Genomic DNA, 27,585 nt, shown 5'->3' with positions numbered 1-27,585 from the left:
TCCTCGTACTGTCGCGTTTTCATCATTGTACTGTCGCACTTTTGTAATTATCCTCGAACTGTCGCGTTTTCTTTATCGAACTGTCGCGTTTTCATCACCGTTCGTACTGTCGCGCTTTCGTTGTTGTCATCGTACTTTCGCGTGTTAGTTGTTGTCCTCGCACTGTAGCGTTCTATCATCGTTCTATCGCGTTTCATTATCGTACTGTCGCGCTTTCGTTGTTGTCCTCGTACTGTCGCGATTTCATCATAGTACTGTCGCGTGTTCGTTATAATCCTCGCACAGTCGCGTTTACATCATCATACTGTCGCGTTTTCGTTATTGTCATCGTAATGTCGCGTTTTTATCATCGTACTGTCGCGTGTTCGTTATTATCCTCGTACTGTCGCGTTTTTGTCATCGTACTGTCGCGTGTTCGTAATTACCCTCGTACTGTCGCGTTTTATCATCGTACTTTCGCACTTTTGTTATTATCCTCGTACAGTCGCGTTTTCATTATCGAACTGTCGCGTTTTCATCATCGTACTGTCGCGTTTTTATCATCGTGTTGTAGCGCTTTCGTTTTTATCATCGTACTGTCGCGTTTTCATCATCGTGTTGTCGCGCTTTCGTTGTTGTCATCGTACTGTCGCGTTCGTGTTAATATCATCGTACTTTCGCGTTTTCATTATTGCACCGTCGCGGTTTTTTATTATCATCGTACTGTCGCGTTTTCATTAATATCATTGTACTGTCGCGTTTTTGTCATCGTACAGTCGCGCTTTCGTTATTACTATTGTACAGTCGCGTTTTCATCATATACTGTAGCGTATTCGTAATTATTATTGTACTGTCGCGTAATTGTAATGCACCAATCAATTGTAACCACGCCCCCCCCCCCCTCAGGTCCGGGGATTAGCGGGGACTTTGACTTGCGGTCCAGCCAAGCCCGGGCAAAATCTCCGCCTTGCGGGGACGAACTGCTGGTAACCCCCCCCCCCCCCCTGGAAGGTAAAAACACGGCCCATTTCCCCGGCTATCCCCGGTATACCTCCGGACTTGGGGGCCGTTGTTACAATTGACTGGTGCATAACACAAGGTTACAATTATTTAAATCACATCTGCTTAATTGTACAGAATGCGTTTAAATGTTTTGCAGAAAAAAGTTATGCGTGGTCGTATGTATGTAAAAACTATTTTCCGTTTAGTTTAAAACAAATGAAAATTAACCTTTTCCATTTAATCAGACAGAGAAGATATCAATAACACATTTTTATTGAAAATGCGTCGGGTTTTTCATTGTCAATAAAAGGGTGAAACTTAATGAGCGTTATGTGTCTTATCTTCGTTTAAAATATTGTAGTCTTTCATAACAGTGAAGGGTTCATATTGCAAGAAAAACAATAAGAAAGCGGTGAAGAAAATGAACCATGACTGTTATTACAATAAGCAAATATGTATCGTTATATGTTCTGTAAAACAGTAATTAAATGCAGGGCGGAAGTAGCAGTCTACACTGAGATTGAGTTTTTAAAAAGTGTACTTAAATAATTTGACGGACATTTTGGAAAAAAAAGGAATAATCAAACCAAAATGGGACTGCTAACGTTCGCCGGGAGAATTATTCTGGTCGTTCTCAACATATTCTTCCTGGTAAGTTGTTTTGATTATACTTGTATGAACAACTCGAATGGATAGCAAATACAGGTCCAAATTTCTCGAAACTCCTTAAGCTTAACATACTTAAGTAGCTTATTTCAGTTAGCCAATATACATACTTAAATTTCATGATGATAAATGAAAAATTAGTTAATTGTGATTATCCTAATGATAATTCCATTTTAAATTCTAAAAACACTTAAAGTAGTAAAAATAAGACATTTTTTTGAAAAATAAAAAATAGTTAAACCATGTTATAAGCGACTTTAAAAGTTTCAAGAAATTTGGACCAGATCGAAATTCCTCGAAAGGCTTTAGGCGTAACAAATCCAAGTAGTTAATTTCATTAAGCCAATTTGCTTAATTAATCACGATTTTACTGTATTAAAACGTTTATTGTTATTATCATGAACATTATTTCCTTTTAAAATCCAAACAGTCTTCAGAATGATGATATTACACCAATTACAACCAACCATAACTATTGAGCTAAGCTTAATCATGTTTAAAGGGACTTATGACGTTTCGAGAAAGTTGGGCCCGGCTTCTCACTCAATACACACAATGCTTTATATTGTAAAATAAAAAGTGTGTGTGTGTGTGTGTGTGTGTGTGTGTGTGTGTGTGTGTGTGTGTGTGTGTGTAAATAGATAACGTTTCCATAATAAACTGCGCAAAATGTATACAAAGTAAACCTTATATACTTAGGGACAAAAGTTCGGCACGGTTTATTTTGATTTGAACTGATTTATGGTACCAATAAATAATGCTAAATAGAATGCTACTGTTTCTTTTGAACAATGATAAACACACCTTTTCATACCTTGAATAGTTTCTTGAACGGACAAACATCTTTCGCGGAGTGTACCCGACCATGTCAGAAAGTTAAAAATATTTATAAGGGCTATAATTGAAATTCTTCATTTTTACGGAAATATTCACATTCGATGTTCAAATAACATTTAAACATATGTGCATCGTTAAGTTCATAATTTAAACCGCGTTTTTATTCAATATTTACGTACTTCTTGAGGGTGTAATCTCACAATTAATGTTTGAACTAGAGGGACAACATGACTCCAAATTGCCATATAACCTTCAAAAACATGTACAGCTCTCTTTTTCGCATAGAACGGTCAAATTGACGACACCCGTTTTATAACAAAAAGTAGTTATAGTAGTAGTAGAAGTAGTAGTTGTAGTAGTAGTAGTAGTAGTAGTAGTAGTAGTAGTAGTAGTAGTAGTAGTAGTAGTAGTAGTAGCAGCAGCAGCAGCAGCAGCAGCAGCAGCAGCAGCAGCAGCAGCATCAGCAGTAGTAGTAGAAGCAGTATGAGTAGAAGTTGTAGTAGAAGCAGCAGCAGCATCAGCAGTAGTAGTAGCAGTAGGAGCAGCAGCAGCAGTAGCACAACAGTAGCAGAATCAGTAGCAGTAGCAGCAGCAGCAGCGGTACTAGAAGTAGAAGTAGTAGTAATAGAAGAAACAGCAGTAGCAGTAGAGGCAGCAGCAGTAGCAGTAGCTGTAGTATCGCAATTCTTTTAAATTACGATTGATAAAGAATTCAAGATAATATATCAAATGCTTACGTTGAAGAGAGTCATCATATTTATATCATGAACACATATCTAGATTGCCGCCCTTGCTTTGATTGTTGTTGGATTCATCATCAAGTTTGCAAATCAGTACGTCCAGCCGCTGGTCCAAGATGCTCTGACCCTGATCGAAAGCAAAACAAAAACACTGTACGGTAGGTACTAAGATTATTTTAGACCCATTAATTTTACTAACACATACAATTGGAAGTGGAGATTACAGTACACTGCGCGACTTTAAAAACGTAATAAGTACTTTGTGATAAATGAATGTAAGGCAGTATAACATTTTCAATTTGTGATAATAGATTTTGCACTGATGGAGCATAACTGGTTCCTTAGTTCCAACTTTGGGTATGTAATATGCGTTCAGGATTAGAATACCACGATATTCATACGAGAGCAGCGCCTGAGTGTTCCGAACAGAATATTCCGTACGAACTAAGTTCATGGCCAATAAACTTAAATGTTATACCATAATGCATAATTTTTCAACTTTAATCACAGACTCTTCATACAGCCTTGGCAATTTTGAGTATACGGAAGTGTTGAATGACCTAGCCATTGCAATGATTGTGGCGGGAGTGGTACTGGGCGCGGTTGCCTTAGTGGGCTGCATTGGTGCATGCTGCAACCTTACGACCCTGGCTTTGGTGGTGAGGAAAGTTTGCTATCACACTTTGTCAACAATATATATAACGTTTCTTGCTGCTTCGTCCGCGCAGTGGTTATTGCTTTATAGTATTGACTTAAAATGAATGGCCTATAATTTCTCAATGCATGACACTTGCATGACGGCTTAGTGAAAATTGTAAAAAGACCCCACTCCCCGTCATTGTTTTATACTAACAACGATGTGCACGGTATGTGCGATAAATAAATATTTCAATCGGTACATTTTTTTGTTGCTTAGATTTGCATCGTTAGTGTCCTAAAGTCGATAAAGGTGCCTTGATATTTAATACCAAATTGAAGGGGAACTATACAATAACCGACCGACAATAAGCTCTTTTGAATTAAAGGACCTAGTGTCATAATTATTCACAGCAAGAAAACACGATACTGATTTTTAGGTTTTGATAATGCGCATTTCACGCACAGCAAATTTGTTAAAGAATACCTTTAAAATACACATTTTTCTTCTCGAATTTGAACGCCCTTGCTTCTTTACATAATTAGTGAATTACTACAGCTCGAATCGCTATCGTGTATGCGTAGCTTAGCAACCGTCTCAATCGAAACAAGGTACCAATTGTCTTACCATTGGTGTTTTCGTGCCTCACGGATCACCAGTGTGGGTATACTTCGTGCTAAATTGCGTCATAAATGCTTAGTCGGAAGGCTTTGAATGAAGACATTCAACAAAAATTCAAATGAAACATAGCTCATCATTATACGCCACTTAAAGCGCCCCGCTTTTTGGTGTTTTACTAGAGTTTGATTGAGAGTTTAGTTTCTAAAACACTTCGACCGATGGAGCACTGCCAACACATTATTTTGGAAACAGATTTGTCGAAGTGTTAAAAGAAACTAATCTAAACTAAATTCCGGTAACATAACGAAGGCGGGGCTGGAATAAACTGCCCTTTGTTTCCTATCAAATGGTGAAGAAAAGGTAAAGTTATCTTTGTTTTATGTCTTCATTCGAACCAAAGTGTTACCTTCTGACGTACCTTAATACGTAATTTGTCACGTGGTATAAACACACTGATCACTGGTGTACTCGCGAAATGAAACAATTAACCAGACAACAAATACAGCTGTTGTAAAGATTTTGAATTAACATTATCCCACGCAACTGTAATGTAAGTAAGTGATGTTTTCCCTTTCAGTACGCTATTGTTCTTATCGCTATATTTCTGGCACAAGTGACGCTCATCATTCTTGTATATGCTGTTCCCGGAAAGGTATTTAACTGTTACCTCATTCAAGGGTTAAAACACCCTGATCATGATTATGGCATTAAATACAGGAATGTTTTTGTTTCGGTGGTAAACCCTCCGTGTTTTAATCATAGTGTGATGCTGCTGTTATTGTTATTGCTGTTGATGTAGATCTGTGCAAAGTAAATACGATAAGTGAAGTTTAGTAACATTTAATGTTATTGGTGCACACATTTCGAAAGCGATGACAAATACATTTTCAGGTCCTAAAGAAATACATAAATGAGCAGCTTGTGACCACTTTAGACGGCTACCAAGGTTTGAAAGCAACAGATACCAAGTCCATTGGATGGAACTATGCAATGCAACAGGTATACTATGATTGCATAAGTCTACTAAAAATGCCGTAAGGTTGTTTTGATTTGCCAAAAAGATTCAAGGAAATTGAATTGCTCAGAAAGAAAATCTTCTTTAAATTATAATACACTAGAACCATTGAACATAACTAATTCATGTTTTCCATTTAAATTTTCTTACTCGATTTTCTTTTGCCTAATGCAGAACACTTCGACTGCATATATTATATATATTCCCTTGTCGTTATAAATGAAACATTCATATCTTCAGTTTGACTGCTGTGGTGCCAATGATTACACCGATTTTACTTCGCGTACAACGTGGAAGGCATACGACGAAACTAACGGAATAACAGACCTCATCACACCAGTGGCGTGCTGCAAGACCCTTCCAGAGGATAGCACCGCGGCGGCAAAATGCGCTGGAAAGAACTCTGATACAAATTATGATTCAACAAGTGAAATTCAAAGTGAATCCAACTTGTTTACGGTATTACTATTATGTGTTATTTTTATACTTTTATATTGACTTATTTTGTCGATGGCGACATTGGATATCATAAAAAACAGATGGTCGTTTTTATGGGTAGTTTACAGTTTACAATGTTGTATAGTACCAATCAATAATGTTATAAAACGACAGCATAAGTGAAATACTGGAATCAGCTCTGTTCCGAATAATGAAATAATAGATTCTTTCTCAGAAAAAAACTGCACTCTCACAGATTGAACGTTTTGACAACTTTGTTATGTTTTGTCTTGACACGAGCCAATTTTTGCGAACATCCATGGAAACCAGTTATATAAGACTGCTGAAAAAAAAAATAGATCGCAGATTTCAATATTTAAATTCAAAAATTGATGTTTTATGCATTTTCCTTAAACCGTTAGTAAATGTTTAAGCCATAAAACATTAATTTCTAACGGAAATATGAAAATCTGATCTTTTGTCAGTAATCTTTTATCACAAATTGCTCTTTCAAAGACAAAATATTTTTTTTTTTGTAAAAATGGTAATTCTGTAAGAGAGCAGCTTTAAGGGTGATTTTAACTTTTCTCTGTTTTCAGGGCTGCACAGATGGAATATGGGACTCTGTCATCAATGAAAACAATGCAAGATTCATTCCAGTAATCGTGGTCGTTCTGATATGTCAGGTAGTAATTCCCAGTTTCAATTTTCATATTAAACATATATAGCATAATTTTATATCTAAATAAAACTTTATCGTTTCAGATGAAGTTATAAATAGTGAACCATTAACTATTCAATTATAATGTACAGTTCATTAGTCCATTACAACAATATAAACAGTTCGTGTGTATTTCCGTTCGCAAGTCCGAGCTTACTTCCTCCTCGCTTTTTGTTGCGACTGACGTTCATTTCAAAACGTACATTTAAACTTATATCCTTTAGATAGGTGACTGCTGTTATAGGTTGTTTTGTTATATTTCAGCTTGTCTTGATCATCTTCGCTATCCTGATCTTCAAAAACAGGGGCATCACGGGTGGGCTTGTGTAACACAGTTCACAGATCAAATGAAATAAGCTGATGTTTAAAGTGACACTCCTATTCAAAATCAATCATAAACATGTACAAACATCAATTTTGACTGATAAACCGGAAAATATCAATTACTGATGACAAGATTGCAACCGTGTTTATAATAGCAGAAAGAGCAAAAAATATTAAATGATTGGTGAATGCTAAAAGATTTACTGTGGTCGACTATAGTCTCATAAGGTTAAAATACCGTGTTTTATGCTCATTTCTTTCAAATTGAACTCAGTATCCTTCATACGAACCATTGTTTTCGATATTTATTCATACCTTTTTGAATATTAAAACAATATTATTACATGTTGTAAATCTTATTTGGGAATAAGAATGCATCTTTAATGTTGAATACATTGTTAACATATTTGTTTTGACTTTCTGCCAATCAATGTTTATTGGTTTATGGACGGTTTATGTCCTGATCGAACATTTCATACGTGTTTTGTTGTGTTTGCGCCATTTTGTTACATATATTGTTGATGTTAAAACCTGTTGTTTAGTAGGAATATGTTTTGCTATAAGTCCAACTCTAAATATGTTTAGCTACAATGAAGCCATTGTAATTGAAAACATTATTTTTGTTAAACATTGAAAACTTTTCATTTGTTTTCATTTCTAATTATCTTCATGAAATAAACGGATACTATGGTTTCTCAATTTGATATGACTTATTACAGTCAAGTGATCTACTTAGTATATTTCTGATTTATTTAGTTTGTTAAACTGTTAATTAAATACATTTACTCTTCTAAAAAATAAAATCTTTAAAAAGAAATCCGCTCAAGTGTGTTATGGTACGTCGTTGGGAATATGCTTACTATTAAATTTGCGTAAAAAAAATATAAACCAGATTTAAAGTTCCTGTTTAGATGAAATTTCATGATGTAAAACGAGGGTTTACTTGATTGGTTTTACATTGATCATCAATTCCGATTGGATATTGATACATACAGTACAGCTGGACTGTAAATAAACCCGTTTTAAATCGTAACTGGTAATCATTAACATCGTAAATCACAAATTTAGTGAAAAAAGATATCCTGGTGTGAAACACAGTTTATTTTTAGCTGTGATAGTGGTTATATGAATACCTATATTGGTTCGTCTTCATGTTTAATCGAGTTCCGCTTAGAGTTAAAACTAATTTGCAGGAATCAAACGTTTTTCAAGATTTAAAAAAAATATCTTATCTCTACATATTCGTCAAATTTTCAACTTAACTATTTTGTTTTAACAAATGCATGCTTTTTATTCGGAAAGTGGTAAACCGTGTTTATAGTAATGATACTTGATATATGTGCATTTCATAAAGTGTTATCCACTTTGCGTACATTATAAAATAAAACGAAAATGCTGTTATGGAAAATGAACCCAGTCAATTGTGACCACGCCCACCCGCCCCCACGGTCCGGGGGTATAACGGTGATAGCCGGGGGGAAAGGCCGTGTTTTTACCTTCCGGGTGGCCCCGAAGAGCCGGGTGGTTTTGACTTCGCGCCAAATATAGCGGGAAAATGGCCTTCCCAAGGTTCCTTGGGTGCGGGGGCATTTGGCGGGGCTTTAACTATCAGTTCGTCTCCGTAGGGCGGTTTTTTTACCCGGGCTTGGTTGGACTGAAAGTCAATATCTCCGCTATAACCCGGACCTGGGGGGGGGCGTGGTTACAATTGTCTGGTGCATAACTCTGTTAATCATCCAGTAGAAGCTCTATTGAAACAAAGCACTTGATATAAGCGAACAAATAGTTTTCAGTGACAGCTTGCGTATCTTCAAACATTCTTTACCCGATATCGTGACTCGTTCGAGTACAGAATGAATCAGTTCAATGAATTTAAAGCTGAAATTTCAAAATACTCTTTACTGTCGTATAAACATACATAAACAGTCTTTTAATGGCCTTCTTAACAATATATATATGTATAAGACAGGTGATATATATTATAGGTTTGTCGTGATAATCAAGTTCGTGAATCTATTTAAGGAAAGTCGTCCGCAAATATCTCAATGGGTATAATTGCCACTATCAACATTCAGTGTAATTTGAACGTCATTATACGCGTTTAAATTATACTCGTATGATAGGGCTGGGCTTGTGAAATATTCATAAGTACCTTGAAATCGTACTTGTAATTTATATTGGCCAAACAGTTGCTTGAAGACTTTTCTCTCATTGTATTAATGTAAGTTTGTAAAAGTGTTTAAGATAAGCTTTGAAAAGAGTATTTAAACCAGTGTTTTATCAATATTTTTTGACGCATACAAGACAAATCTGAAATATGGGAGCGCTAACATTCGTGGGCAGGATTGTTTTGGTCGTTCTAAACATCATTTTCATCGTTAGTATTGTTTCTATTTACTTTTATTGAAATGTTTTGGGCATGGAGTAGTGATATATGTCTTTAACAAACCGTCGACACAATGTACGCTATAATAAGATGACATGAATTAAATTATAAATGATTAAGAATGGGCGGAGTGAACAAAGCAAACTAGTCCTTCTTTAGTCTCAATATTTTAATTCCTGTGATCTACCTGACATAGAACTCAACGACATTGGCTGACATAATTTCAGCGCAAAATCTGACGCAGAGGTTGTGTATCGGATGAGTTGCAGTGGGCGGATCTTTAAACACCATCGAAAGTTAAAATTCTTAATGATTTAGCCGAGTACTTAATGATTGGCTATCTAAAAAGTTCATTGGCTGTAAATATAGGTTGTATTCTAAATTCAACTCAACTGTTTTCTATTACGTGTGAAAACCGGACGATATGGACCGCAACGTGTCAATAGAGAAGATAGACAAGATTTTTTTTTTTTTTTACTAAATGATGTGTATGAAGCATAAGTGTAACCCTAGATCGCATTTAAAGATTGGTTTAATAAACTCAAGTACACGGAATATTAATTTCTAATTAACTTTGTAAAGTGTTCGTTCCGATTGCTTATAGTTTCGGGTTGAACAAAGATGTATTTATATTCCTTTTAATTAAAGTAAGTGTGAGCAGGGAATAATAAGTGTCCGTATCGTGTTCCTTTTATAATACATGAATAAATAATATATAAATAAATCAATACGGAAGAAACATTGAAACTGTACAATCTGGTGTATTTTTATAGTCAAAAGTATTTAAAATAAATCTTTGTCTGGCCTATGTGAAACTTGTAGCACATTTTCTGCTTTTAAAATATTCAATCCTTCTTTTTCATGCAGTGCATGCTATATTTATAGTTGGTATGAATTATACGGTATATTTTGCCGAGGGTCAATATATTAGTAACCTTTTAGTGTGTTATACTTCACAGCTTACATCTCTGGCGCTGATCATCGGGGGCTTTATCTTGAAATTTGGAAATGAAGTACTTAGACCTCGGATCGAAAGCGTTCTTGATGATATTGAAAATGCTGCCCAAAGCGTTTATAGTAAGTTTAAACTAGTTCAAATGTACGATAATGCATCAGTCAATTGTAATCAAGCCCCCGGGGGAATAGCGGGGAATTTGAATTTCGGGCCAGCAAAGCCCGGGTAAAACCCGTCATGCGGGGGCGAACTGCTGGTAAAATCCCCGCCAAGTGCCTCCGCCCCCAGAGACCCTAGGTAAGGCCCACCCGGCACTGCAGGGCCACCTGGGAGGTAAAAACACGGCCCATTTTACCGGCTATCCCCGATATAACCCGTGCCCTGGATGGTGGTCGTGGTTACACTTGATTGGTGCATAAGATGCACTATATAGCCAAGTACTACTATAATAACGTACGTCCATTTTAACGATACACATAACACATGGCCATTGTTCAAATACAATTTTAAAATCCACTATAAACATTTACCGTTCAGAGGGTTACGTAGAGGTGCAAAAGTATAGTTAAATAATTTTACTAAACCACACTTCTTTATGACAAAGCGTAAGAGCCTAATGTAAATACAGGTTTAAATTTTGACATTGATCAAATACACATATTATCGGTCAAATAGATCAGTTTTTGTAAGCGACCTCTTTATTGTCTTAAAAAACGTCAGTTATCAAGTTAAAACTAAAGCTCGATTGTCTTAATTTCTGTTGGGTATCGGGTTAGAACCACCTCGCTATTGTCATGTTTTGTGTGCGGCAGTACTACCTCGCTATTGTCACGATTTGTGCGGGGCTAGCACCACCTCGCTATTGGCACGATGTGTGTGGGGCTAGCACCACCTCGCTATTGGCACGATGTGTGTGGTGTTAGCACCAGCTCGCTTTTGTCATGATTTTTATCAGGTAAGTTCCACGGGTATGATTGTTTGCAAGTTCCACATCGCTGTTGTCATAATAGGTGCCCGCTACTGCGCTGTTGTAATGCTTAATGTCGGGTAAACATACCGCGCTGTTGTCATGCTTGGTGTCAGGTTACGCTACCTCGCTGTTGTCATGCTTGATGTCGGGTTTCCCTACCTCCCTGATGGAATGCTTGGTGTCGGGTTTCCCTACCTACCTGTTGACATGCTTGGTGTCGTATTACCCTGCCTCGCTGTTGTCATCTTGGTGTCGGGTTTCCATACCTACCTGTTGACATGCTTGGTGTCGTATTACCCTGCCTCGCTGTTGTCATCTTGGTGTCGGGTTTCCATACCTACCTGTTGACATGCTTGGTGTCGTATTACCCTGCCTCGCTGTTGTCATCTTGGTGTCGGGTTTCCCTACCTACCTGTTGACATGTTTGGTGTCGGGTTACCCTGCCTCGCTGTTGTCATCTTGGTGTCGGGTTTCCATACCTACCTGTTGACATGCTTGGTGTCGTATTACCCTGCCTCGCTGTTGTCATCTTGGTGTCGGGTTTCCCTACCTACCTGTTGACATGTTTGGTGTCGGGTTACCCTGCCTCGCTGTTGTCATCTTGGTGTCGGGTTTCCCTACCTACCTGTTGACATGTTTGGTGTCGGGTTACCCTGCCTCGCTGTTGTCATCTTGGTGTCGGGTTTCCATACCTACCTGTTGACATGCTTGGTGTCGTATTACCCTACCTCGCTGTTGTCATCTTGGTGTCGGGTTACCCTACCTACCTGTTGACATGCTTGGTGTCGTATTACCCTACCTCGCTGTTGTCATCTTGGTGTCGGGTTTCCCTACCTACCTGTTGACATGCTTGGTGTCGTATTACCCTGCCTCGCTGTTGTCATCTTGGTGTCGGGTTTCCATACCTACCTGTTGACATGCTTGGTGTCGTATTACCCTACCTCGCTGTTGTCATCTTGGTGTCGGGTTTCCCTACCTACCTGTTGACATGCTTGGTGTAGTATTACCCTGCCTCGCTGTTGTCATCTTGGTGTCGGGTTTCCCTACCTACCTGTTGACATGCTTGGTGTCGGGTTTCCCTACCTCGCTGTTGTCATCTTGGTGTCGGGTTTCCCTACCTACCTGTTGACATGCTTGGTGTCGTATTACCCTGCCTCGCTGTTGTCATCTTGGTGTCGGGTTTCCATACCTCGCTGTTGTCATGTTTGGTGTCGGGTTTCCCTACCTCGCTGTTGGCATGCTTGGTGTCGGGTTTCCCTACCTACCTGTTGGCTTGCTTGGTGTCGGATTACCCTGCCTAGCTGTTGGTATGCTTGGTGTCGGGTTACACTTCCTCGCTGTTGTCATGTTAGGCGTTTGATTACCCTACCTCGCTGTTGTCATGATAGGCGTTTAATTAAACTACCTCGCTGTTGACATGATAGACGATTGGTTATCCTACCTCGCTGTTGTCATGATAGGCGTTTAATTAAACTACCTCGCTGTTGACATAATAGACGTTTGATTACCCTACCTCGCTGTTGTCATGATAGGCGTTTGATTACCCTACCTCGCTGTTGTCAGAATAGTCGTCTGATTACCCTACATCGCTGTTGTCAGAATAGGCGTGTGATTACCCTACCTCGCCGTTGAAATGATAGACGTCTGATTACCCTACATCGCTGTTGTCAGAATAGGCGTCTGATTACCCTACCTCGCTGTTGTCATCATAGGCGTCTGATTACCCTACGTCGCTGTTGTCATGATAGGCGTCTGATTACCCTACCTCGCTGTTGTCATGATAGGCGTCTGATTACCCTACCTCGCTGTTGTCATGATAGGCGTCTGATTACCCTACCTCGCTGTTGTCATGATAGGCGTCTGATTACCCTACCTCGCTGTTGACATGATAGACGTCTGATTACCCTACCTCGCTGTTGTCATGATAGGCGTCTGATTACCCTACCTCGCTGTTGACATGATAGACGTCTGATTACCCTACCTCGCTGTTGTCATCATAGGCGTCTGATTACCCTACCTCGCTGTTGTCATGATAGGCGTCTGATTACCCTACCTCGCTGTTGTCATGATAGGCGTCTGATTACCCTACCTCGCTGTTGTCATCATAGGCGTCTGATTACCCTACCTCGCTGTTGACATGATAGACGTCTGATTACCCTACATCGCTGTTGTCATAATAGGCGTCTGATTACCCTACCTCGCTGTTGTCATGACAGGAGTTTGATTACCCTACCTCGCTGTTGTCATCATAGGCGTCTGATTACCCTACATCGCTGTTGTCATCATAGCCGTCTGATTACCCTACCTCGCTGTTGACATGATAGGCGTCTGATTACCCTACATCGCTGTTGTCATCATAGGCGTCTGATTACCCTACCTCGCTGTTGTCATGACAGGAGTTTGATTACCCTACCTCGCTGTTGTCATGATAGGCATCTGATAACCCTACCTCGCCGTTGACATGATAGACGTCTGATTACCCTACCTCGCTGTTGTCATCATAGGCGTCTGATTACCCTACATCGCTGTTGTCATCATAGGCGTCTGATTACCCTACCTCGCTGTTGTCATCATAGGCATCTGATTACCCTACCTCGCTGTTGTCATCATAGGCGTCTGATTACCCTACCTCGCTATTGTCAAGATAGACGTCTGATTACCCTACCTCGCTGTTGTCATGACAGGAGTTTGATTACCCTACCTCGCTGTTGTCATGATAGGCATCTGATAACCCTACCTCGCCGTTGACATGATAGACGTCTGATTACCCTACCTCGCTGTTGTCATGATAGGCGTCTGATTACCCTACATCGCTGTTGTCATGTTAGGCGTTTGAATACCCTACCTCGCTGTTGACATGATAGACGTCTGATTACCCTACCTCGCTGTTGTCATGATAGGCGTCTGATTACCCTACCTCGCTGTTGACATGATAGACGTCTGATTACCCTACCTCGCTGTTGTCATCATAGGCGTCTGATTACCCTACCTCGCTGTTGTCATGATAGGCGTCTGATTACCCTACCTCGCTGTTGTCATGATAGGCGTCTGATTACCCTACCTCGCTGTTGTCATGATAGGCGTCTGATTACCCTACCTCGCTGTTGACATGATAGACGTCTGATTACCCTACATCGCTGTTGTCATAATAGGCGTCTGATTACCCTACCTCGCTGTTGTCATGACAGGAGTTTGATTACCCTACCTCGCTGTTGTCATCATAGGCGTCTGATTACCCTACATCGCTGTTGTCATCATAGCCGTCTGATTACCCTACCTCGCTGTTGACATGATAGGCGTCTGATTACCCTACATCGCTGTTGTCATCATAGGCGTCTGATTACCCTACCTCGCTGTTGTCATGACAGGAGTTTGATTACCCTACCTCGCTGTTGTCATGATAGGCATCTGATAACCCTACCTCGCCGTTGACATGATAGACGTCTGATTACCCTACCTCGCTGTTGTCATCATAGGCGTCTGATTACCCTACATCGCTGTTGTCATCATAGGCGTCGGATTACCCTACCTCGCTGTTGTCATCATAGGCATCTGATTACCCTACCTCGCTGTTGTCATCATAGGCGTCTGATTACCCTACCTCGCTATTGTCAAGATAGACGTCTGATTACCCTACCTCGCTGTTGTCATGACAGGCGTTTGATTACCCTACCTCGCTGTTGTCATGACAGGCGTCTGATTACCCTACCTCGCCGTTGACATGATAGACGTCTGATTACCCTACCTCGCTGTTGTAATGATAGGCGTCTGATTACATACCTCGCTATTGGCATGATAGGCATCTGATTACCCCACCTCGCTGTTGTCAAGATAGCCGTCTGATTACCCTACCTCGCTGTTGTTATGATAGGTGTCTGATTACCCTACCTCGCTGTTGTCATGATAGGCGTGTGATTACCCTACCTCGCTGTTGTCAAGATATGCGTTTGATAACTATACCTCGCTGTTATCATTCTTGGTGTCGAGTAACCCTATCTCGCTGTTGTCAGAATTGGTGTCGGATAACTCTACCTCGCCGTTGTCATAATAGGCGTTTGATTACCCTACCGAGCGCGCTGTTGCCATGCTTGGTTTCGGGTTACCCTACCTCGCTGTTGTCATGATTGGTGTCGTGTTGCACTACCTCGTTGTTGGCAGAATTGGTGTCGTGTTAACCTACCTCGCTGTTGTCAGAATTGGTGTCGTGTTACCCTACCTTGCTGTTGTCAGAATTGTTGTCGGGTTATCCTAAATCGTTGTTGTCAAAATTGGTGTCGTGTTAACCTATCTCGCTGGTGTCAGAATTGGTGTCGCGTTACCCTACCATGCTGTTGTCAGAATTGGTGTCGCGTTACCCTTCCTTGCTGTTGTCAGAATTGGTGTCGCGTTACCCTTCCTTGCTGTTGTCAGAATTGGTGTCGGGTTAATCTACCTTGTTGTTGTCAAAAGTGGTGTCGTGTTACCCTACCTCGCTGTTGTCAGAATTGGTGTCGTGTTACCCTACCTCGTTGTTGTCAAAAGTGGCGTCGTGTTATCCTACCTCGTTGTTGTCAAAATTGGTTTCGTGTTATCCTACCTCGTTGTTGTCAAAATTGGTGACGTGTAACCCTACATCGTTTTCGTCAGAATTGGTGTCGTGTTACCTTACCTCGCTGTTTTCATAATTTGTGTCGTGTTATCCTACCTCGTTGTTTTCAGAATTAGCAACGTGTTACCCTACCTCGTTGTTGTCATAATTGGTGTCGTGTTATCCTACCTCGTTGTTGTCAAAATTGGTGTCGTGTTACCCCGACTAGTTGTTGTCAGAATTTGTGTCTGGTTAGTTTACCACTCTTTTTGTCTTGATTTGTGTCTTGTATCCCTACCTAGTCATTACAATCATTTTGTCTAGCTAGCCCTACCTCAATGTTGTCATGATTCTCGTTGGAACGCTGTTTTCTTCAGTTAGTACTACCTTGCTATTGTTATTACTTGGGTATGGAATGGTGTCTTTTTTAATTAACCATCGACCCAATTTATGATTTTGATGTGCTGTGTTTGTACTGATGCTTATAAAGTGTTAGTCAAATCCTGGATTGCACTTGTAGGATTATTTTGTACGTTCAAGAAAACGGACTTATTTTTAGTTTCTTATCTTTATTAAAAACCTTTTCTGTGTTCGTATTGACTTTATTCGAATGCTATTAGTTTTTCCGTAGTATTGAGTTAAGTATGGATTAGCCAATACTATATAACATTCCTTTTAAAGTAAGTGTGCGCAGGGAATAAATGACCTTATTATATGGCTATCAAATTCAGTTTCCATATCCAACAGTGAAAATACAGCACGTGGTATTAGAAAATACGTATCATGATGCTGTCGTTTTCTGATTCCGTATCATGTGAGTACCGTGTGTAATCTCGAAACTACTTTCACGTGACCAAAAGAAAACTGGTAAAACGTGTTTACTTTTAAATACATTGAATTATCTTACTTTACTCACGCTCCAGAAGCATTCAGGAACTTGGTTCTCATGTTCTTCAAAGAACCATGAGGATAAGCGTGAAGCAAAGAACACTTCCTTCCAATCTATCTAGACAGCTACTTCAGCAACTAGTTGTTTGCCATTCGAAGTCCATAAATTGTTGCATTATCCATGTTTATTATCATAAATATGAGCAGAATGCGAAGGCGAATTCGCGTCATCGATAAAAATAGCGATTGACTCACGAACTTCCCTCAAGTCTCTCCTTATAGGTCATACTTACACCAGGAATCAAAACATCCAAGCAAGGACATATTGCCAAAACAATCAAATACATTACCTTAAGAGCAGTTAAATTAACATTGTCGGAACCATTTTTACAGCAACACTGAAACTTTACTTTCTCATGTGTAAGTCTAACGACGCATTGTTCTACTCAAATATATCGTTATTATATAAGCTCGCCCTACCTCAATATTGTCGTGATTCTCGTTGGAGTGTTATTTTTATTATTTGTGCGGGTAAGCTCTGCGTCGCTTATACCAGGATGTATGTTTGTTGAGCCTTACCTCACCATTGTCATGATTTGTGGCGGGTTAGCCCTCCGTCGAGATCGTCTGATTTGTTTCGATTAAGTACTACCTCAATATTGTCATGATTTGTGACGGGTAAGCCCTTCGTCAAGATCGTCTGATTCTTGTCCGTTTATCTCTACCTCGCCAGTGTCATGATATGAGTCAGGTTGATCCTTCTTCACTACTTTTATGATTGATGTCGTGTTATCTCTACCTCGCAAGTGTCATGATATGTGTCGGGTTGATCCTTCTTCGCTACTTTCATGATTGATGTCGTGTTATCTCTACCTCGCAAGTGTCATGATATGTGTCGGGTTGATCCTTCTTCGCTACTTTCATGATTGATGTCGTGTTATCTCTACCTCGCCAGTGTCATGATATGTGTCGGGTTGATCCTTCTCCACTTCTTTCATGATTGATGTCGTGTTATCTCTACCTCGCAAGTGTCACGATATGTGTCGGGTTGATCCTTCTTTGCTACTTTCATGATTGATGTCGTGTTATCTCTACCTCGCAAGTGTCATGCTATGTGTCAGGTTGATCCTTCTTTGCTACTTTCATGATTGATGTCGTGTTATCTCTAGCTCGCCAGTGTCAAGATTTGTGTCGGGTTATCTCTACCTCGCCTCTGTTATGATTTGTGTCGGGTTATCTCTACCTCGCTAGTGTCATGATTTGTGTCGGGTTAACTCTACCTTGCCAGTGTCATGATTTGTGTTGGGTTATCTCTACCTCGCCAGTGTCAAGAATTGTATCGTGTTATCTCTACCTCGCCAGTGTCGTGATTTGTATCGGGTTATCTGTTCCTCCTCGTCAGTTTCATGATTTGTGTCGGGTTATCTCTATCTCGCCAGTGTCATGATTTGTGTCGGGTTATCTCTTTCCCACCACTGTTATCATTGATGTCGGGTTTTCTCTATCGGTTAAGTGTCATGATTTGTGTCGGATTATTTCTTTCTCGCCAGTGTCATTATTTGTGTCGGGTTATTTCTACCTCGCCAGTGTCAAGATTTGTGTCTGGTTATCTCTACCTCGTCAGTGTCATGATTTGTGTCGGGTTATCTCTAGCTCGCCAGTGTCATGATTTGTGTCTAGTTACCTCTACCTCACCAGTGTCATGATTTGTGTCGCGTTATCTCTACCACGCCAGTGTCATTATTTGTGTCGGGTTATCTCTACCTTGCCAGTTTAATAATTTGTGTCGGGTTATCTCCACCTCGCCAGTGTTATGATTTGTGTCGGGTTATCTCTACCTCGCCAGTGTTATGATTTGTATCGGGTTATCTCTACCTCTGTAACGTCATGATTTGTGTCGGGTTATCTCTACCTCTGTAACGTCATGATTTGTGCCGGGTTATCTCTACCTCGCCAGTGTCATGATTTGTGTCGGGTTATCTCTACCTTTGTAACGTCATGATCTGTGTTGGGTTATCTCTACCTCGCCAGTGTTATGATTTGTGTAGGGTTATCTCTAACTCTGTAACGTCATGATTTGTGTCGGGTTATCTCTACCTCGCCAGTGTTATGATTTGTGTCGGGTTATCTCTACCTCGCCAGTGTCATGATTTGTGTCGGGTTATCTCTACCTCTGTAACGTCATGATTTGTGTTGGGTTATCTTTATCTCTCCAGTGTCATGATTTGTGTCGGGTTATCTCTACCTCGCCAGTGTCATGATTTGTGTTGGGTTATCTCTACCTCGCCAGTGTTATGATTTGTGTCGGGTTATCTCTACCTCGCCAGTGTCATGATTTGTATCGGGTTAGCCCTTCTCTTTTTCATATCTTTTCGTTCCCTTGATGTATGACAATCATATTTAATTTGATAATCAGAGTTTTTGATCATGGCGTATTTGATCAGAACTTTCCAGCGGACATAGCTTTCAGTCTGGAGAGCATTATATCTATTCTTATTTGTTCAACGACCTCGCTATCGACTCTGTAAAAGTTTGCCATGTTTTCCACTTAATACTTATACAGTCAATTGTAATGCATACTGTGAACATGGCTTGTTTTATATGTAAACTATCATGTCTGTCTACAGGTGACTCAAGTTTCAACCTGGACGACTTCGACTACTCTGCCCTGGTCAGTGACCTCGCCATTGCCATGATCTGTGTTGGGTTTGCCTTGCTTGCTGTCTCATTTCTGGGATGCTTTAGTGCCTGTTGCAACATCAGCACACTTGCACTTGTGGTACGTTTATGCTTAAGTACGCTCAGATTACTTGAACGTACTTACATTATATGATATGTATTATAAATTTAAATATTCATTTATGTTTTTGTGTTGTAGAACATTCTGAGTATATGAAACATGACTTGGTGTTATTTGAAACATTAGTATGTCCTAGTACTGTAATTTGCTCAGACCAGGTAGAGTTTGTTATGTCTTTACAGTTTATGAGCCTATATATTCGCTGGATCTCTGCATTAATAATAACACTATCACGTCAGTATAATCTCGTATTCTTTAGCCTTTTGGTCGTTCTAAATATGACAATCAACCAATTCATCGATTATGTTTGTACTTTTGATAGAAACAAATTAATTGAATGTTATTTTTTTTGTTTTCTTTCAGTACGCTATCATATTGATTGCTCTATTTCTGGGCCAAGTGGTGTTAATTATTCTGATATATGCGTCTCCAGACACAGTAAGTTATACAAACTTTGCTATTTTATTACGAACATTTTGATTAATTGCATTTTATCCAATTACCTTTTTCAATATTGAATTCATACGTAAAAATAACTCTCGTGATATTGATGTCAATCAATATTTTTATAATTTTGAATATATTTAAGCATATCTTACCATCTTAAAGGCTAAATTACAGAATACCAACGTAGCGATTTCATTCAAGGTTTAAAACAAAATGGTTCCATTGTATTTTAGTTCAAAACCCACCTGAATAGCAAACTGGTTGATTCAATAGACAAATATGAAGGACTTCGTGGAACAACGACGACTTCTATGGGCTGGAATTTCGCAATGCAGCAGGTTTGAAATCTCATACTTTTAAAACCTTAATTGTATAATCAAGAAAAAATGCAAGTAAAATAGAACATTGATAAATTATACCAGTTAAACAAACATAACTGAAATATAGCCCAATGTTTATTTTTTTTCGGGCGCTTTGTAAATACCAGTAGCGCTCATGGCAGACTTTCTCAACATGCCATTTATACACGCTATATGGTTTCATTCCCTGTTCAAGATTTAATACACGCATTTTATTTTCATAAGAAAGCCTGTGTGTCGCAAACGTGTCCCTTTCAAATACCACCGTCCGTTCTAAATAGTCACCCTTAATTTATCCGACATATTCGCGTCCTAATAACTTCAACATAAACAATTCAATTAAAAGTATAATTTCGTTTTAATTATAATATGAAGACTACAGGAACAAGTCCAGTAGCAAAAAGAATAATGAAGATCAAGTTTCAAAGAGGAACTATGTTTTTTTCCGCGCAGTGGCAATGATTTTCGAAATAGAATGTTACTCTAACTTGCAAATAAATGTGTTATTTCATCTTTCGAACCATACTGGTTGAGTTTGTAAATCCGAACAGTCATAAATACCGAACACATGTTAAATCACGCGTTTGTTTACCTCGATCAATAATTCGATGATCTAGATCGATACAAACGCTTGCCTTAGCAACGAATGCAAATTTTCGTCAAGTTTAGTTGAGTATTTTTATTATAAATCCCTGTCAAACTCCTAATCAGGTGAAATGTAAATATGCAGCACGCGGGGAATGACGTCACAGATTTTAAATCGCACTGTAATCAATATCATGGGTAAGGAATGTTCTTAGATTTTTGAAGCAAGGGACACAACTCAAATTTTCTAAGATTAGATTCTGTTCGAGTTGAATCCCCTTTCCATTGTGTGTTTGATTAGAAATGAGAACAAACTATGACGGAATAGCAATCTATTTTTAGATAAAATATAATTTTAAAAGCGATCGGGGTTTGTATACTCCATTTTACCGATTGAATGGTGATTTACTGTGCTTGAAATGAACGTTTTGCGTTTATGAATCAAACTATTTTGTGAATGTGTACTTCAGCAGAGGCTGAGGTTTGAACCAAACATTATTAATGCCATGTTTGAAGTTACTGGAACCCAAACTCGCAAAAATATTGTTAAAAAACTGTCAAAACTGTTCGGATTTACAAACTCAACCAGTAGGGCATTCTTGCAATATCAGAAATGTGTACCTGCTACTAGTAGCTAAACTCGTGTAAAGCGAGGACTAAGTGAACCATTCATTCATAACGGAACCTGTACTCCTATATTGGTTTTGGACCCACGCATTCACTCTATTATTTTGATCGCGCAACGGGTACCAGCGGAATGACACGCGGAATATTTGAGTTTTTTGTTCCCAAAGAACGGGTACCAGCGGAATGACACGCGAAAATATTTGAGTATTTTGTTCCCGGCTCAACGGGTACCAGCGGAATGACACGCGGAAATATTTGAGTATTTTGTTCCCGGCGCAACGGGTACCAGCGGAATGACACGCGGAAATATTTGAGTATTTTGTGCCCGGCGCAACGGGTACCAGCGGAATGACACGCGGAATATTTGATTATTTTGTTCCCAAGCAACGTGTACTAGCGGAAAGATACGCTGAATATTAGAGTATTTTGTTCTCGGTACTTGATAAATAATATTGATGTGACGATATACTTTAAAACCGCCGATGGTTATTATTAATTTCGCGTCGCACACGAAGATTAAGCTTATCATAACGAAAGTTTGGCACGATATGGAATACTTTTATAAATATGTAGTGTTTTAAAAGGCGTACATCAAAACTCAATATTCTTTATCCGTAGATTTTTGTTGTCATTTTCTTCATTTTCTCATCTGTTAATGTACAGCTTACATACGGCCGGTAGCACAAAGAAGTCACTAGGGCTTAAGTATATGATCATGCTAATATCTTGACTATACTACAGTACAGTTGTTGTGGCGCTAATAACTATGCCGATTTTGAAAACCGAGGGACTTGGAAGACATCAAGCACGGACGGCGTAAACAACCTGACACCTACTACATGTTGCAAGACACTACCCTCTGACACATCCGGGAAGTCTGCGTGTGCTGGGGACGCGACTGATACCAGCTACGACACGACAGCAGAGATTGAGAGCCTGTCGAACCTTAATAATGTATGTACGACAACGACTCTTTGAAAACACGTATATAAGTAGAATGTCGCTCTCTTAGTCTTTGCAGTGCTAAACTTTCTGTCAATGAACAGCCAATATATTCGGTAAAATAAAAACGGTTATTTTGTACTTTCGAAGCGTTTTGTGCTTTTGAATTACCTTTATTGCAGAATGTATTTGTATTATTTCGGAGGGTGTCCAGTTAATATGAAGTTAAATATGTACTTTGGCGTTTGGAAATGTTGACATGGTTTCAAATATTCCTCCATGTTTTTTTTTACAAAATGTCAAATGTGGTGTGTTGAAACCACCCACTACAAAGTCAATATTTTCCCTCGCTTATTATTCGCCGTTTTCTTTTGTAATTAAATATTTATTTGTACACGTTTTGATTGAATACTTTTTCTTTAAGGGTTGCACCGACGCTCTCTGGAAATCAGTTATCAACGACCAAAATGCGAAATACATCCCAGTTATAAAATTTTGTCTCGGTGCTCAGGTAACTTTACTTCCACAACTCCTTAGCGCAACTAGATTAGTTTTAAAATTGCTTTCACATGACAATTCTTAAAGATTAAATGTATGTCCAAAGGGTAAATTTAATAATTTAACATTGACATTATTTATTAAATAGACTAGACACCAGATGGTCCGATAATCGGCAAAATTAATACAGTATTTCCTTAAAACGAGTCTAGAATTGCCAATGCGAGCAAGTAAAGGCCACTTTACGTGATTAAAATGATACACGCAACAAGTTTACTGTCTCCCCGTTTGAAAATAAAGCATACTGGTATCCCCAGTTGAAATCATGTCTGTTTATGAGTACAGATAACTATACGTACGCTGTTTTAAACCTTACTGGGATTTACGTGGTAGGCAACTCCAGTCAAATTCGAATTGCAAAAATGCGCAAAAAACTGCGATAGACGCATGTGTCGTAAGCGATGTGATTCATCAGTAAGTACGATTCAATGCGTTGAACAGAATGATATCAATTCAATGTCAGTTTTTGACAATTTTATTTCCTTTCATTTGTATCATCTGTTGTCTAGTCCCTTTAAATTTGGGCTAAATGGAGTATTCAATATGACCGTTCCTCACCAAAACGTCAATGGTTGGTCACCTGTGTGGATATTCGCTTATGACCCCCTCAATATAAACATTGGTAGCTTGTACATGCAGCTGTTACTGTCCCGATGGTCACTTCTTATAGCTAGTTCTACACCGAGCCAAACTAGTATACGTAGTAAGCACTAACAAATTAAAGCGCTTGATGACCATTGAAACAAGTAAAACTGCTTATGTGTGTCAATAGCCAGTGAACAATTTCGATATTTCTTATCGGGAAAAATTGAACAGAAATTAACTAAATCGTATGATCGAAAACAAAACAAAATTTCATATATCAAGTCAGTTGAAATGAACACTGCTGTTTCAATTCGAACTGTCCTTTCAAAATTACGCGGCGGTTCAAACGTTTTATGTCGCCTAGTAACCAGGGAAATCATTCGGAAATGTTATGTACAGTATCAATTAACGTTGCATGGACACCTTTAGCCACACAAAAGCACTTTAATGATTAAAATTAATTGCGAGGAATCGCGTACATATCATATGTAGTAAACATTACCATTTTGACGTGCTGATTATTTGCACCCAGCCAACGGTTACTGTCTCGAGGAATCATGTAGCTAGTTTTACATTGAGCAAAACTGTCAAGGGGCTTCATGTTGTTGGAATACGGAGGTTTACGCTGTGTTGTATTGTTTACATTTCAGTTGGCGTTAATCATCTTCGCAATCCTGATATTCAAAGACAGGGGGATAACTGGTGGACTGATATAAACAGAGACGTGATAAACAAGACATAACTGGTGGACTTATATAGACAGAGACGTGATAAACAAGACATCTGATATAAAACGACTGTGATATTTATTTGATTTAATTGGATAAATGATGAGGTATTCTTAAAACACATGGGTGGTAAAATTGCATTCATCATTAGAGAAGAATGTATGTGTCTGGAAACGTTGATTTTGTGAAATTGTATATTTTTATAAACATGTTAAACAGTGTGTTTTTTAAAAATTCTGTGCTGGATCACAAACATGTTTTATGTAGATAATTATGTTATTATATGATATTTTCTTTCAGCTTTTAACTCGTGTTTCACGATTTTTTCTAAAGCTATAACACCATCTTTATCGGTAGCTTATTTGATGCGTGAGTGATCTGTGCTGTATATATTTCTGTACGTGGTGTTCGTTCTTTTATGACTCAAGTTCATCGTCGTTATGGCCCTTGCCTTGTGCCTCCTACCAGGGTTAATTCTGAATGTTTGACTACATTGCTTGGCCCTTTTGTTCTTTTTGTATTGATACCCGTGTCCGAGTTTACATTGAACTATTAAAGTTCCTACCTACAACATTAAACAAAGCCATCCTAATATCTGTTAAGCTCAATTATAAACTATGTATTATGTTTTTAATGAATTTTGGCTAGACTATTACCTGTAAATAGCGCATATTTCTTCCTTAATATCAAAGACAAATTCTGAAGCAACATTTGATGAGATTAACAGATCTCGTAACAAAACGTGAAAGTAATTTCAAGCAAAGACACGTTTTGAAATTAACTTTTGCAGTATATATATATATATATATATATATATGTATGTATCACCCAATGGTGTTTTATTTATAATGAATTCAATACTTGTGCATACATACCATGCTCTATACTTTGCCTACAGAGCTGTTTAACACATGTCTATTTTAATGTAATATATTTCCAGCTGTTTGCTTAATCGTAATGTATTAATGCGTCATCTTGATCATTCTATGCGTTTAAACCCCATTCTTTAAGATGAGTACACATATACCACCACTCACAAAAACAAAATCATTAATGGAAATCAATGCATGTATGTATTAGGCCGCACATCTATGGAAAGTTGCCCGTTAACTTTATTCTTAAACCTCATAAAATTTCATTAAATATGGTTTTAATTTGAACTTTATTTTGTATCGATACATTTTATTTTGTATTACCAATGTCATAATATACTGTGTATTTAGTTTTCTGTTAACCTTCTTATAGCGTATATTGGCACCAGGGACCGTATTCAATAAGCGTCTTAGTAACAATTTTCAACTTAGTGAAAAATAAATAAAATCTAATTTAAATTATAAGAAAACGATCAATGTTTGTACACCAAAAAAATGGTCTAAACAACATATGGATATGAATATATCAGAGGAAAAGTAGCGGGTAATTAAAATAATCGATGTCAAAAGTTACGAAATGATCACTAAGTTGAAAATATATTTACTAAGTTGCTTATTGAATACGGCCCAAGGGGCTACCTTTAACAATAATGACATTCTCGGTGTTACCTCAATGGTTTAACTTGACGACGTTAAATTCTGTCTTGGTGACAAAATAGACTCTGTGTTAAATAATGGACTACAAAATAGTTATTACGGACTTGTATGCTGTTGGAGTATATAAATTGTATAATAAACTTGCATCTTCTGCTGGAGTTTTTATTTACTGATCTATCCTTGGAAACATTCATTGTTACAACACGGAGGCATCACATCGTAGCAGCAAAGAACGGCTACCCTCATGACAAAAATGAAAGGATGTTACTGGCTATCATCAGAGTTATTGAACAGTATTAACGAGCAAAGGGCAGCATGTGTAATCCTTGACCAGTAATGAAGAGCATAGGATAGCATGTGTAATGCTTGATCAGTTATAAGGAGCAAAATATAGCATGTGTAATGCTTGATCAGTTATGAGGAGCAGAGTATATCATGTGTAATGCTTGAGCAGTTATTAGCAGCAACGGATATCATGTGTAATGCTTCATCAGTTATTAGAAGCAAAGGATATCATGTGTAATGCATGACCAGTTGTTGGGAGCAAAGGATATCATGTGTAATGCTTGAGCAGTTATTAGAAGCAAAGGGAAACAATTATGATGCATGACCAGTGATTAGGACTATACGCTATCATGTGTACAGCATGACCAGTTGTAAGAGCAAAGGATATCATGTGTAATGCTTGATCAGTTATTTGGAGCAATGTATATCACGTGTAATGTATGACCAGTTGTAAGAAGCATATGATATCATGTGAAATGCTTAATCAGTTATAATGAGCAAAGGATAGCTGGTGTGGCGCATGGCCAGTTTTTAGAAGCATTGGATGTCATGTGTAATGCTTGAGCAGTTATTAGGAGCAAAGAATAGCAAGTGTAATGCATGACCAGTTTGTAGGAATAAAGGATAGTATGTGTAATGCTTGATCAGATATTAGGAGCATAGGATAGCATGTATAATGCTTGATCAGTAATTTGGAGTATAGGATAGCATGTTCAATGCTTGATCAGTTATAATAAGCATAGAATATCGTGTATAATCCTTGATTATATATTAGGAGCATAGGATATCATGTGTCATGCTTAATCTATTTTTAGGAGCATAGGATATCATGTGAAATGCTTGATTAGTTAATAGGAGCATAGAATATCATCTGTAATGCTTGATGAGTTATTAGGAGCATAGGATATCAAGTGTATTGCTTGATAAGTTATTAGGAGCATAGGATAGCGTGTGTTATGCTTGATTAATATTTATGAGAATAGGATATCATGTGTAATGCATTACAATTTGTAAGGAGCAAAGAATAGCATGTGTAATGCTTGATCAGTAATAAGAAGCAACAAATATCATGTATTATGCTTGATCAGTTGTTAGGAGCATGGGATAGCATGTGTAATGCTTGATCAGTTATTTGGAGCAAAGGATAGCTTTTGTGATGCATGACCAGTTTTTAGGATATATCATGTGTTATGCTTGATTAGTTATAAGGAGCATAGGATATTCACAGAATGCATTACCGGTTGTTAGGAGCAAAAAATAGCATGTGCAATCTTGATCAGTTATAAGGAGCATAGGATATTCACAGAATGCATTACCGGTTGTTAGGAGCAAAGATTAGCATGTGTAATCTTGATCAGTTATTAGAAGCAACGGATAGAATGTGTAATGCTTGA

At 38.5% G+C, this 27,585-nt stretch overlaps 2 protein-coding genes across 2 annotated transcripts; both read left to right on the top strand.

The window, feature by feature from the left end:
* The first annotated feature begins 1,392 nt into the window (after nt 1–1,392).
* On the top strand, nt 1,393–7,684 carry LOC128233816 (tetraspanin-1-like). The gene is made up of 8 exons (XM_052947672.1): nt 1,393–1,632; nt 3,265–3,382; nt 3,735–3,883; nt 5,060–5,134; nt 5,374–5,481; nt 5,738–5,956; nt 6,535–6,621; nt 6,921–7,684. The coding sequence occupies exons 1-8, from the start codon at nt 1,573–1,575 to the stop codon at nt 6,984–6,986; spliced, it is 882 nt and encodes a 293-aa protein (XP_052803632.1). The 5' UTR covers nt 1,393–1,572; the 3' UTR covers nt 6,987–7,684.
* A 1,385-nt stretch (nt 7,685–9,069) lies between these two features.
* On the top strand, nt 9,070–26,057 carry LOC128235235 (tetraspanin-1-like). Its single transcript, XM_052950017.1, has 8 exons — nt 9,070–9,357; nt 10,326–10,443; nt 19,374–19,525; nt 19,910–19,984; nt 20,227–20,331; nt 22,306–22,518; nt 22,931–23,017; nt 24,300–26,057. Exons 1-8 carry the CDS (start codon nt 9,298–9,300, stop codon nt 24,363–24,365), a joined length of 876 nt encoding a protein of 291 aa, XP_052805977.1. The 5' UTR covers nt 9,070–9,297; the 3' UTR covers nt 24,366–26,057.
* Nucleotides 26,058–27,585: the final 1,528 nt, after the last annotated feature.

This window comes from Mya arenaria, chromosome 5 (assembly GCF_026914265.1).
Source record: "Mya arenaria isolate MELC-2E11 chromosome 5, ASM2691426v1".
NCBI lineage: Eukaryota > Metazoa > Mollusca > Bivalvia > Myida > Myidae > Mya > Mya arenaria.
This window is presented reverse-complemented; position numbering and strand designations above follow the sequence as displayed.

Bases quoted from the DNA above. Each gene is read 5' to 3' on its own strand.
- LOC128235235 (XM_052950017.1), top strand. From the start codon at position 9,298: ATGGGAGCGCTAACATTCGTGGGCAGGATTGTTTTGGTCGTTCTAAAC. The intron at 19,985-20,226 runs GTAAGTTATACA...ATTGTATTTTAG, and splicing joins TATATGCGTCTCCAGACACA to TTCAAAACCCACCTGAATAG. The intron at 23,018-24,299 runs GTAACTTTACTT...TTTACATTTCAG, and splicing joins AATTTTGTCTCGGTGCTCAG to TTGGCGTTAATCATCTTCGC.
- LOC128233816 (XM_052947672.1), top strand. From the start codon at position 1,573: ATGGGACTGCTAACGTTCGCCGGGAGAATTATTCTGGTCGTTCTCAAC. The intron at 5,135-5,373 runs GTATTTAACTGT...ATACATTTTCAG, and splicing joins TATATGCTGTTCCCGGAAAG to GTCCTAAAGAAATACATAAA. The intron at 5,957-6,534 runs GTATTACTATTA...CTCTGTTTTCAG, and splicing joins GTGAATCCAACTTGTTTACG to GGCTGCACAGATGGAATATG.